Source organism: Penicillium cosmopolitanum (assembly GCF_028827165.1).
Source record: "Penicillium cosmopolitanum strain IBT 29677 chromosome Unknown utg000004l:1.0-4361866.0:1.0-4365735.0, whole genome shotgun sequence".
In the NCBI taxonomy this organism is placed as follows: Eukaryota; Fungi; Ascomycota; class Eurotiomycetes; order Eurotiales; family Aspergillaceae; genus Penicillium; species Penicillium cosmopolitanum.
Window position 1 is genome coordinate 2187379 of NW_026622674.1, and position 13119 is coordinate 2200497.

Below are 13119 nucleotides of genomic sequence, written 5' to 3' on the forward strand. Positions count from 1 at the left end.
TCCTAAAGCCATAGAAGATGGCTAACGTCTATATCGAAACTGATGAACGGATGAAACGAAGAATTAAGACGCTCTCCGGGGACTCGTCGAAGCGGTTTCAACAGAATATCGCCATTGGACCCTATACACTATACAGGTAGTACACTAATCGGTCAATGATTTCCTGCGCACGAAAGGGGCAGGGCTTTTGTTTTCTCTGACTGGTTCCGACAAGTCGCACGTGGATGTTGACTTAGATACTCGAAAAATCTTACAGAATTCTCTACTAATCATGTTTGGCTTATTTAGCCGAGTGCCTATACCCCGAGTGACACGTTGCGGCCTCAAGGACGCAAAGGAGAGCCTCATTAGCGACCACCCATTATTCGATTATGCCACTGTTAATTTAGTTGCTCACGCATACAAAGCGCCTGTATCTTGGCTGATTGTGTCACTGGATGAAGAGCTGGTTAGTCGATGGGTCTAATTTTACAATATGTTAGATCTAACAGCAAATCGTGTCCCCGATATGGTACCAAAATTGTGCATATGGCTGCGACTGCAGGTCTTCCTCATCTCGTTAAGTCTTTGAGCAATGAGGATATCGCGACGAGAGATGATCTTAGGATGACTGAGTTGCATTTGGCAGCACAAGAGGGCCACCTTGAGACGGGTAAATTACTTTTGGAAAAGGGAGCAGACCGCGAGGCAGCAGATTCATACGGAGTAACACCATTGATTGCGGCGACTCTCTATGGACAAGTGAAATTCGTTGAATGGCTTCTACAAGAGGGAGCAAATCTTGAACCAAAGAACGGGAATGAAAGTGCATTACAAGAGGCCTTATCGTCTAGCCATCATGCTATTGTCGAGATGCTACTTGCAGCCGGAGCTGACGTGAATTTCCGCAGTGGCTACCATGGAAATGCCCTGCAAGCCGCCATAGGGGGAGGAAACACCGAGACAGTACAACTGCTACTTAATTATGGTGCCAAAATAAATGCTCAAGGTGGTCGATTTGGTAATGCTCTCCAGGCCGCGGCCTATAAAGAAAGCCCTGAGACAGTACAGCTATTACTAAGATCTGGTGCTGATGTTAATGCCCAAGGAGGTCAATATGGCAATGCTCTCCAGGCCGCTGCATCCGGAAAAAACATCGACATAGTACAGCTATTAATCAACTCTGGTGCTGACATCAATGCCCAAGGTGGTGCATATGGCAATCCTCTCCAGGCTGCTATAATTATGGGACATACTGGGATAGTAAAGATATTACTCAACTCTTGTGCCGACATCAATGCCCAAGGTGGTGTATATGGCAGTGCGCTTGTCGCCGCTCGTGTAAATGGATACACAAAAATAGTGCAGATGCTACAACGCTGGCGTTGATTCTACTATCCAGAGTGTTTCGTTTAATCGTTGGATCGGCGATTCTGTTTCTTTTCTTTGCATATTCCTCATGAATTGAAGTATATAAGAATTTTGAAGTACCTTGTCCAGAGCGCATATGAATGAAATTATTTCCCCTCTCTTAACTTCAAGTTCCGCTTGGTACTACAAACCAGTAACCTGCTACCTGGCCGGCTGGATCCCATCGAATGAACGGTGGATATGCACTAACCGATATTGGTCAGATGCAGCGCTCAGTGAAAGTACGTAATTAACGACTATGATGTATAAATATTTAGGAATTGATATATTACCTACCATTCTATCCCTTTAGAATTGGGTTAACATAACTACCACGACAGGACTGCCATCCAAGACAATGACTACAACTACAACCATGACTCCTATCTCAGATACCTCTCCACCCGTGACCTCAACCACGCCAACCCCAACCACAACAACCTCCCCCAAAATCCCAATCTCCCTAACAGGCGTCTCAAAAACCCTCCTAATACCCCTAATAGCCCGAGCCTACGACAACTCCCTCCCCACCCCAATCCTAGCCGACCCCTACCCCGCAGCAGTCCTATCAAAACTCTCCTTCGACATCGATTCAATGCCAACAACACCATTTCAAAATGCAGGAATATCCCTTCGAACAAAGCACTTCGATGATTGGACGTCGTCATTTCTGAGAACAAATCACGACACTACAGTCCTGCATTTAGCGTGTGGTTTCGATAGTCGTGCGCAAAGGGTTAGCTGGAGTGAGGGGACGAGGTGGATTGATATTGATCTTCCAGAGGTTATTGAGTTGAGAAAGGAAGACTTACCTTTATCATTTCCCACTGGGAATGATCAAGAATACTCTTTACTCGGAATCGATGTCACTGGCGAGACTTGGATGCGTGATCTCGATATCGGTGATGGACCTGTGCTGGTTATAATGGAGGGTTTACTCTCCTATCTCCCCGAGAAAGAAGTGAGGGCACTTCTAACACGAATCTGCGAGACTTTCCCCCAGGGGGAGATTATCTTCGAGTGTGTTAGTTCTCCGGTCCTGAATTGGCTTAATCGTCCCGAATCGATGAATGCCGTCAAGAATACTGGAGCTGTGTTCAAGTCGGCTGTTGATGATCCGATGACGTTGGAAAATCTTCATTCTGGACTTAAATTAGTTGAGAATGTTTCGTTATTACTGGCGCCTGGGACGGAGAAATTTCCTCTGCTTGGTCGGGTGCGCATGTATCTTAGTTCGTGGTTTCAAAGTGGGCGTGATTCGGCGAGGTTTTTGCGGTTTCGGTTTGGGCAGGAATTGTTGAAATGATCTAATCTAAATAAAACAAAGAAAGAAGAAATTGAAGAAAGGGAAATGATAAGTAAAAAGAGTCTGTTCCATTCATATCTCTCTCTGCCAGGCCATTAATCATTAAGAGCCTAGGTACTGTAAGATCCCTGGGTATCCCATCATTATCTCATCTCATATGTACAAGTCAAGTCAAATATCAAATTACAGAATTGCCACCGCCATCAATGACTGGTAGCGGTGGACCCCAATTCCATCCAACTGGGACATAGGATACCACGTCCCTCTCTCGCTCTGTGTCTGTGTCTCTGTGTGTTTCTGCTTCTGTGTCTGTTTCCGTCTGTCTGTTCCAAGACCAAGGCAAAACCTAAGCCAAAATCTTCTGTCGAATAAGTCCCTGCATATCATCATCAATCCCCACCCCAGCCAAATACCCCCTCACACCCCCATATTTATCCTGTAAATATTTCATCGTAGCATCCACAAACCCCGGCGGACACCGCGTATAATCCTCGCCCAGACCCAGCGCCCGAATCTCCTTCATGCGTTCTTCGAATTCGGGCACTAGCTCTAATTCAGAGCGAACATAGTCATCCGTGAGTGCGGGTAATGGAACCGCTGTCTCTGAGTCTGGCTCGCCGGCGAGCAGTAGTGTGAGGAGAATTATCAGACCTGTTCGGTCTTTGCCTTGCGTACAGTGTACTAGGACGGGGTAGGTGTCTTCGCGGGCGAGAAGTTCGAATACGGTGCGAATCTCGGTTGTGCTGGATGTGAGGGTGTCTTGGGCTAGACCTGTTAGGCCGCGGGGTTGCATTACTTGTTCGCCGATTAGACGGACTGCGTCGGGGCGGTAGCCTGATAGGGCGAGGCTGAGGACTTTTCTGTGGGTGGGTTAGTATTGGTATATTGCGTGTCCAAAGTAATTGTATTTATGCCGGGTGGCTTTGAGGAATGTGATGCTGGTGGGTGTAGTGGAGTGGCCTGAACTGCCGTGCATCACAGTGCATCACCGTGCAGTGCGGGGAAATTAGACGTACATATAAGTCATCCAGTCCAATTTGGATAATAATGCGCGCTCAAAGCCCTTGCCGGTTAGACTGATCAGGGCACGATGTGAGTCTGGGATTTGGAGGAGGTGTTCTTCGGCATCGAGGGGGACAGATGAAGGTGCGAAATCGTTGTTATTGGGGCCATCTTGGGCGTCTTCCGTGGAGGCGGCGTTTTCAGCGCGTCGTTTACGGGTTGCCATTTGGTGTTCTGTTCTGTGGGGGTAAGCACATGAGAATTAGTTCGGTGAAGCAGTGTATCTTGTAATCTGGGTGGCCATACTGGGATCGTAGATCAATCACTGTTTTGATGTGTAGTTCTTCGGCCAGTCGGCGCTTATCTCGTTCGGAGGCATCGTCGAGCTATGGTCAACGCCGATCAGCTGTCAGTTCAGGCAGAGCAGAGCAGAGCAGAGCTAGGTAGGGACTGGACTCACTCTTGCGCTTCGGAATAAGACGCCCTCTTTTAAGATACTGTAGTCCTGGGTCAGCTTTGAGCTCCGAGCTCCAGGGGTTCGCAATGAATGGGCTCATCCACGTACGAGGAACCGCAAAACTGGTTTATGGTTCTGCCGACGTCACGGAAGTTGATGATGTTATCAAAGGGCCGATCGGGCGAGTCGAGGTCGATGCTGGACTGGCGGGCCATGGTAGGCGAGGTGAGGGTGAGTGTGAGGGTGAATATGAATAAGAATAATGTTTATGACCAGAACAAAACAAAGCGAAAGCGAAAGACGCGGTTAAACAGCGCGTGTTGGCAAATGCAAAATGGCGGTGGGGGGAAGTTGCACGTTGGGCAGAAGCACAGACGGAAGACCCGCTCACCCGCCTTGATTTTGGCCGATTCTGGCCTGAGCTTCACTTCTCTTTCCCCAGATCCACCAGGAGCTATGACTCAGTGATATAACTGCATTGCATTCATCCGCTGCATTGATCTACTCTGCTTACTCTCCTGTGTCCATCTACACATACTCTCCCCCGATTATCCTTCCACCTCGGCTGCAAATAACTCCAATCCCGATCAAAATCAAACCCACTCCGATACTTCTCATACGCCACCAATTCAACCCGATCCAACTGAGCCCCCACATCCGTCAATGCCCAAAGACTAATTGCCAAACTATTCTCCCCACGATTATTGATGATCCCCGGCGGGAACGGGAATAGCGTCTGCGGCCCAATATGCGGGAGATAGTGTCCAAATTGGTACCCATTCATGAAAATCTGCACCACCGCCGATGTATTCGCTGCTGCCCCCAGTTGCAGTCCAATCGGCACGTCTAGATCTTTATCCAGATTCAGCTTGAAGGTGGTTGTGTAGAAGCGGCCCGCGGCATTGGATACCCCGTCCAGTGGGGTTTCCTTGCCCGCACTCTTGGGGACGGTATAGCCTGGTAAATGCCAGCCAAGACGTTCGCCGTATAGGCCTCCTTCGTTCTGGGATCCGCGGACCGGGTCGATATTTGATTCTCCGCCGGCATTTCCTTGGATGCGCCAGGATGTGAAATTCTCGTTGTCGCTGCCGGTGAGGATGGCTCCTAGGATACCGCGCGGATTCTGCGTTCCGGCTGGCTTGACGTTATTCTCGTCGTGACCAGTGTAATCAGTCACGATGGTGAGGACATTGTCCTTCTCAACAAGGGAAGAAGTATTGAATTCCAGTTCTGCGAATGTCGTCGCGAGACTCGGACTCCCCAATGCTCCACCAACATATTCCCCATTCAACCAAGCCGCCCAGCCAGCTGCCACGCCATTCTGGACAGTGATGTTCGCGCCTGTCGCGGTGCGTCCATCAAATCGGCCGCGGTAGACCTTCGTTCCAGAGTGGTAGCCGTAGTCGCCGGAGTAGAGAACTGGCAGAGAGAGTGGTGCGACCGCATTCACGGTCGTCGACTTGTTGCAGATTGTCCAGCGGGAATCGTCGTAGTTGCGCTTGATTTCGGGGAGTGTATCCTGTGATCGCCAAGATTTGAGGACTGGTAGTGAGACTTTTGCGCTCTCGGCTCCGGGTGCTGAGGCGATTAAGCTGCCGTAGGCGGTCTTTTTCGTCGAGACGGACTTTCCGTTCCATTTTATCTTTGTGACTTTTGAATTTCCGGGGTAGACTCTGTTGTTGAGTTAGCTTGATTGCGGAAGGTATAGCAAATAACTCTGGAGTCGAGGAGAACACGATACTCACTCTAGCGATGTAGTATTCGCATTATCACCAACCAGACTAACAGTATCCTTCTCGATAGAAGCAGACCGAACCAAGTACGGTCCCAGAGCCAAAATCTGCTTACTTGGCGAAACATTCGGATTGGAACTCGTCGGGATAGCGAAGAAGTTCCACGCCGTTTCCTTATCAAGCAGATAGACCAGGTTTCCATTGGAGAATTTGATGACTGTCGATCCATCGCCTTGGGTATAGGTATACTTCGTGCCATACTCTGATGAAGACGAGGTCACGTTCGAGTTACCGTATGCGCGGAACGTCAGCCCTTTAGTAGTGTCCTTGAATACGAATGTTCCTTGCTGGCCGATGTTCAAGTAGAACACAATCACGTCGACGTCGAGGGTTGCGTAGGTCAGAACTTCGGCGGATGAGTAGAGAAGGCTGGATGCTTTGCCGATTGTGTAGTCTGTGACTATGATCTTGCTCTGTCGACCGGCCAGCTCGATGTCTGGGATAGTGATAGCGCCTGGTTCATTCAATCGTCAGTTCAATTGTCATCCATGTGAAGACTTCTCTCCCTCGCAGTCACAGCACATACCAGCAGTAGTATTAACATTCAGTGATGTGGTCGTAACATCCCTCGACGAACTCTTAGAATGCGCGAGGACATAGAATCCAGCCCTCGTCGAAGGATTCCTCAAAGCCCAAGTAAAAATACTCGCATCACTGGTATACCCCGTCCCATTCCCCTCCATGTCCGTCTTCAACAAATCTCCCGAAACCCGCGTAAACAAACCAAGCAGCTTAGTCTGCTTAAGTTTATCCCTAATCTCCCTCGTCTCCCTCAACGGTGCCGCATAATCGTACGAAGTATAAACCACCGGCGTAGCACTATGACCCCAATTCGTCCCGCCAAAAACCATATAAAGATTCTGCAACGTAACCCTCGACCCAATATTATTCTTATAATAAACGTCCGCAAATTCAGGCGATTGTTCCGCGGCACATGTATCATAGAAATACCCGCCCCAGGGCTGAAACCACCCGCCCTCAAATTCGGGCAGATATTCGGGTTGCGTGTAGGAGTAGTTCTGGAACCATTGGTAATAAGTTCGAACGAGATTAAACCCCGAATCTGGATTCGTGCACGATAGGCCTCCCGGGTAACTATCCAATCCGTAGACATTTACCGCACCGCCGACATCTTGGTAATCAGTTGACCAACTCATCGAGCGCATGCCCTTCTCATTATGTGAACTCGGCACAACGATACCCGCCTCGGTAAATGCGTCGGCGATTTGTTCCATGTATTTCACCAAAGTATTATCCGCGCTATGCGTCGTCTCTTGCAATTCATTCTCGTGCTGATTTAGAATAACCGGACCGCCATTCGTGATTTGATTTTTCGCAATAATTTCGCCAACTTTGATTATCCAGGGGTACCATTTTGAATAGTATGATTCGGCGCTGGTTCTTTCACTGCCCATTTGGCCATTTGCTGCCCATAGTGCGAAGCCGCCGGCTGATGTTTCTGCGTTCACGTAGGGTCCTGCTCGGGCTATGACGTATAGACCGGCTTGTTTGGCGTAGTCGAAGACGCGCTGGATATCGTGGGCGCCATGTTCAAAGTCGAAGACATCTTCTGAGGCGGAGTGGAAACTCCAGAAGAAGTAGACTGGAAAGTCAGCATTGAAGGAATATGACATGAGTTTGGGGCATTGAATCGAATGCCACTGGCAGTGCGATATAGGAGAACTTGAAGAGGTGTAGGAGCGAAAGTTGCCTCACTTACTCGACACAGCATTAAACCCGTTCGAACGAAGTTTTTGAAAAACATCCAACCACAATTCCGGTACCGGGAGACGCTGGTAATGGAATTCACCAGAATAGATGAATACCCGCTCCCCCTTCACTGAGAGACTATATTTATCCCAGGTGACATCGGTTGTTTTTCCATTATCGGTTGCTGAGACGAGGTTGTTCAACCCCAGGAGGAGGACTGAGAATATTGCGAATAGACGCATATTCGGGCTCTGCTCTCGCTCGCGCAGGCAGTAACCAGAACTCGAATCCAAAGAAAAAATAGGAGTCACTTGGAGTGACTTTCTTCAGGTGCCAGGCCAGCCAAACTCCGCATTCCAATCCAACCTATTATAGCATATAGCATATTCATCCTGCCATGGGGCTCCTGCTCCCTACCTCGGTCTTCGCGGTAGCGATACCCCGAAAACATCCGGATTGGTGGATGTTTTCTCGCGAGCGATGGCGCTTTGGGCAATTTTCCAGGGAAATGCGGGGGTTTTGGCAGGTGTGGGGGTGGTGCACAGCAGTACTAACTACTAGCTAGTACGGAGTAGTATTTCGGAAATTGGAAGTTGAAGCTACTATCCTCCAAGGCTAAATGATGCTGTGGCGCCATCTGCAAGCGAGGGAACGAGCGAGCTATACTTTGAATGCCACGGGCGAAGGGACAACAAACCAGGGCTTCAAGTTTGAGCCAATTTGCCAAGCTTGACTACTAACTAGTTCAAGTTCTACCATAACACAAAAGTCAGAAGTAAAACAGAAACTTGGACATGGAACCTTTCAATAAAAATATATCTTAAATTCATTTGCACACGAAGCTGACAAGCAAAATCTCAAATTGATCGATTAATCAATAATCACGTACTAGTATTTGCGGCACAGCATGAAGCATGAAGCATGAAGCATAGGCATAAGCATAAGCATAAGCATAAAAGTCGTGTATGTAGTAGTAGTTGTTAGTTTAATCCAGCGCCTTTGCGTAAATTCCTTCAAATTGTTGTCTTTGTCTTTGTCCCTGTCCCTGTTCCTGTCCCCCATAGTGCACAGCACTGAAACACCGGCGTAAATTCCGAGAAAAAAAAATCATAGAGAATAAAAGTAAAAATAAAACATGTGGAAAGAAAGGTATTGAGCAGGGAGAAGCGAGTGGATAGGATCCAAACATAGTTGGGAAGGAAAGTAAAGAGAAGGAAAGGGGTAAAAAGGTATAAAAAAAAAGATAGATTACAAGAAGATTCAAATCGAGATCGGTTCAGATCAGATCAGATCAGATCAAATCAAATCACAGATCTTCAGAGAACCTAGACTCCCGACCCGTACTGGCCGTTTGTCCCAGAATAGGCGGGGCAGGAAGACCCTGCTCAGTAGCGCTGTTCCGTAGACTCTGAAGACCCTCCCCAGTGCCAGAAACCTTTGTCTCGGACAAAGAGGAGTCTTGGCGGGAGTGGCTGCCGCCATTGGCGTAGCCATTCGTCTTCGAGTCTGCCGAGTTACGGGACAACTTCATGAAACTTTTGCGAAGACGTTGTCTCTTTCCAGTACCAGCTCCGGTACCGTTGGCATTGGCGTTGGCGTTGTCGTTGGCATTGGCATTGGCATTGGCATTGCCATTGTCATTTTGCTGAGCAGAGCTGGAAATCGACTCACCACCCGTACCACCGGTAGTCGATTTTGTCATTTCAAGAAATGTGCCTCCGTTATGACTAGGCGGGCTTTGATCCAATTCATCCCCATTCCCAGGATTAATAGGATGAGAGCTTAAAGCCGCCCCACGAGATTCACCCCGGCCTTGGCCGGTCAGTGCTGCACCCCCTGTAAACCCAATCTCGCTGCCGCTTTTGAAGTCGGGTCCTGGCTGGTGCGGGTAAACGGGTATCGGGCCGCTGCTTTGACGGACCAGTCTGTCTCTGAACCAGTTCTTTAGTTTTGAATCGGCCCGGGGACTTGTGATAGGTCGCACTATGTGCATGTCGCCTGATTCCTGCGGTTGCTGCTGCGTCTCGTTGTGGGATGCCTGCGTGCGTTTGGGATGTTTCAGAGGGTCCGGTGGTTACTAGTCGGACTGGTGCTGCGGTTGGGGCTGCTGGGCCGGCTGCGAAAACGGTTGAGGGGCCATGCTCTTCGGCGGTGGATATTTTGGATGCGGCGGCATGGTCTGAAGTAGCCACCATATCTTCAGATCGATCTTCGACGATGGCTTCGGGTTCTTCATGAGCAGTTGGCTGAATCGTAGCTGGCTCAGCGGCCGCTGCGACAGCCGGGGCTTCCTTAACAGCCGGTGCTTCCTCAGCAGCTGGTGCCTCTGCGACAGCCGGTGCTTCTGTGACAGCCGGCGCCTCCTCGACAGCTGGTGCTTCAGCTGTAGAGATCGGTTGCTGGACAGCCTCCTCGGCCTGTTCTTCGGGCTGTTCACCACGAGTCCGCTTACTCTTCTTTCTGAACAACAAGAAGCTCAAGCCCTTGAGCTGGCGCTTTTCAGAACGTGTCTTCTCTTCTAGATAATGGATTAGAATATGTCGAAGTTTCGGAGAGGACAAATTACTAACCCTTTTCACCCCCAAGAGCACGCAAAGAAGCCTCACGCTCCTTCTCAATCGCAGCCTGTCTCTGATTCTCCTCAGCATCAAGACGAGCCTCAAGCTCCTCCGCTCGACGCTGCTCAGCCTGCTCAGTGATCTCATCCAAAGCCGGCTGAACACGGGATCGAGCAACAGCTTCAACTTCAGACATATCCATAAAGTGTTGACCGCCAATATTCACTCGGCCCTCCGGGGCACGACTCGCCTCAGTGACTTCAGCCTCCTGACGAGCTCGTTCCCGAGCCGCATCCTCCCACTGCTTCTGAACAGACGGCGGAGCACGACCAGTATTACTATACAACTTCATCTCCATATCCTGAATAGTCGCATCGACATTCCGCCGAGCAGCTTCCATAAGCAGATCACGATCTCTCTGCCTCTGCACATCAACACGATCAACCTTCGACCGCAGACTTGTCATCTGATTACGGATATGCCTCGACTGCTCCGCGTCGACCTGGGACGAATCAGCATCACTAGACGTCCTCTTTCGACGCGTCGTCAGACGCGATCGCTGAGGCTGATGCGCAGTGCCGTAATACTGTTGCATTTCCACATGATCATCTCTCATACGGGCAATTTTCTCCGCCGCACGCTTCTGAGCCGCATCCTGTAGAGCCAGGGCGTTGTGAGCTGTTGTCCCCATGGCTCCACTGACGGTTTTGCGATATTGGAGGCGGTTTTGACCTTCTTGCGCGGCGTAGATTGCTGGGTCCACGGTTGCTGTGTCACCCTTTGGACCTGAGGCATCGTACATATTCTTCGCCATGACTAGAGCCGCGGCGTGTAATGAGTTGCGACGATTGCGCGCCTCGACTTCGCTCGCGACGGGTGGGGACGAAGTATACATCCGAGCATTTGCATGCGCGTGCTGGATTCGACTCGCCTCCATAGCGGGATCGATATGATCAAGAGGTCCCTCCTCTTCGGCCCTGGCGCGTTGTGATGCGCCCGCAGCGCGAAGTGCATAAGGAGTAGTACTATCAGCCGGCAAGACCGGTTCACTTGGTGCCGAGTCCGCTCGTTTCCGGTTTGCATAGGCTCCAGTCGCCGCAAGGAGCGCCTTATCCTGAGCACTAGGACCGCCCACAGCAGCGCTAGTATGGTCGGTGGTGGAAATGTCGGGTTTACTCGTATAGGCTTCCCGAGTTGGGGAGAGGTTTGATGATGAAGCGCGCTGCTCGCGCACCGCGATGATCGCAGCGCCTAGTCCTGCTGCGCTGTATCCAGTGCTCGGTTGAGGGAACTCAGGCTGACGGAAATCCCTCACGGACCAGGCGGCTTTTTCCGCGTCCGTGAAGCGACTCGGGGGTGACCATACTTCGATTGGTTTTTGGTTTGCGTGGGCGAGGGCTGCGCCGGCGGATGCTGCGCTTAGGTTTGCGGCTCCGGTGGTGGTTTGTGGATCTGTTGCGATGTTCATTATTAGATTTGTGTGATCTTTTCACCATGGCGCGGGGCAGGGGGAGGGGGTTATCAAGCTCACTTAGAAACTGGGTTTCTGGGGTGGGAACGGTTAGGGATGCCTTGCGTCGAGGATGTGTCGCATAGAGAGCAGCTGTGGCGGCTGTTTCAGGAACGCATGGGAGTTAGCGAACAGTGCACAGTGCGCAGCACATACAGTCGTGACGATCAGTCTTACCATCATCAGCCAGCCTCGCGGACCTTGGACCCGGCATTTGCGCAGTAGCCATTCCGGGGACGGCTGGAACAGCGAAGGGATGGAGTCGTGGTGGAGTAGCAGCAGCAGTAGCAGTAGATGAAGAGAAAAGCGCGGGGGAATCAAGGTTTAAGACATAGCCAGTGCCAGTGCCAGTTTACTTGAACTTAAGTCAAGTTGAAGTGATGAAAGTGCAAAAGGTGCCAGCTGTGGTGGAATGGAAGCCCGGAAGCTTCTTGGACCCGTGACGTCGTCGGCTGCTGAAGAGGATCCAAAGAGGATCCTCATTGCATCATTTCCCCCCCCAAAACTCAATCGATGAATCAATGAGCGCTCTCCCAGCGGAGCTACTGTGGATTGGGGGGGCTTCGCTAGGCTGAGTTTAGCTGCGTTTAACCTTTAGTTAATCCCATCCCATCCATCCCATCCCATCCGCATTCGATCGGTTCCTCGTGGTGGGGACATAAGACAACTGGGATCGCCCAGGATTTGCATCCGCGAACCTGGTGACTTGGGGAGGACGATCTCGCGAGAACTTTATCTGGGGTTTTGGCAGCTGTGGTCAGCTCGATCCTGATCCGCAGAGACCTCCATCCCCCTGAGACCACTAGCAGTGTCGGTCGACTCTCAGTGCTGTTCCGCATCGTGACTGATGACGCCCGATACCCGAGGCCGAATCGGGTAGGGTTACAGTCGGGGTGTGAGCTCCTCTCGTGTCTACTCGTAGCTCACTCATAAACTAGTCACACTAGGTGATGGACCCACTTAAGCTGATCTAAAAAATCGGGTCTCGTAGGGTCGAACAGTGGGGATCGGGATCATCAGGAGAGTGGAGGTGGAGTGTTCAATATGAGATACCTTGTTCCTCCTCCGCTATCACTCCAGTCCACTATAAAATTTACATCATGAGCCTACCACACTCCATAGGCGCAATACAATCAGGGGTTTTGCAAGGGTGCCTCTCAGCGATAAGTACCTAATAGGTACCAAATATATAATTGGGTAGAATACTGGTTTTATGGTGTTCATGTCTCTACTAGTTAGTGCTGGCTATCTACTACTAGTAGTGACATGTTGAGGCCGTTATGCCTCAGGCATCCGGCATCCCATCGCCCTCTAATATTGAAATAATAGTACAATTTGCCAACTTGGCCATTTGTGACATAGTCAGTTCTTCCCCCCCCCCTTTTTTTTTACTC

At 50.3% G+C, this 13119-nt stretch overlaps 5 protein-coding genes across 5 annotated transcripts; 2 read left to right on the forward strand and 3 right to left on the reverse strand.

Moving 5' to 3' along the window:
• Positions 1-528: 528 nt before the first annotated feature.
• Positions 529-1368, forward strand: N7509_002208 (ankyrin repeat domain-containing protein; the record flags this gene model as incomplete). The annotated part of the gene is made up of 1 exon (XM_056626845.1): positions 529-1368. The coding sequence occupies one exon, from the start codon at positions 529-531 to the stop codon at positions 1366-1368; it is 840 nt and encodes a 279-aa protein (XP_056492640.1).
• Positions 1369-1765: 397 nt separating this feature from the next.
• Positions 1766-2695, forward strand: N7509_002209 (class I SAM-dependent methyltransferase; the record flags this gene model as incomplete). The annotated part of the gene is made up of 1 exon (XM_056626846.1): positions 1766-2695. The coding sequence occupies one exon, from the start codon at positions 1766-1768 to the stop codon at positions 2693-2695; it is 930 nt and encodes a 309-aa protein (XP_056492641.1).
• Positions 2696-3041: 346 nt separating this feature from the next.
• N7509_002210 (tyrosine-protein phosphatase) lies at positions 3042-4369 on the reverse strand (the record flags this gene model as incomplete). The annotated part of the gene is made up of 5 exons (XM_056626847.1): positions 3042-3555; positions 3712-3936; positions 4004-4083; positions 4158-4194; positions 4263-4369. The coding sequence occupies 5 exons, from the start codon at positions 4367-4369 to the stop codon at positions 3042-3044; spliced, it is 963 nt and encodes a 320-aa protein (XP_056492642.1).
• Positions 4370-4578: 209 nt separating this feature from the next.
• Positions 4579-7899, reverse strand: N7509_002211 (glycoside hydrolase family 35 protein; the record flags this gene model as incomplete). Its single annotated transcript, XM_056626848.1, has 5 exons — positions 4579-4608; positions 4693-5827; positions 5900-6401; positions 6474-7550; positions 7668-7899. The coding sequence occupies 5 exons, from the start codon at positions 7897-7899 to the stop codon at positions 4579-4581; spliced, it is 2976 nt and encodes a 991-aa protein (XP_056492643.1).
• A 1064-nt stretch (positions 7900-8963) lies between these two features.
• Positions 8964-11954, reverse strand: N7509_002212 (uncharacterized protein; the record flags this gene model as incomplete). Its single annotated transcript, XM_056626849.1, is given in 7 exon segments — positions 8964-9640; positions 9736-9743; positions 9784-9836; positions 9850-10175; positions 10228-11667; positions 11747-11827; positions 11903-11954. The coding sequence occupies 7 exon segments, from the start codon at positions 11952-11954 to the stop codon at positions 8964-8966; spliced, it is 2637 nt and encodes an 878-aa protein (XP_056492644.1).
• Between the last annotated feature and the right edge of the window lie 1165 nt (positions 11955-13119).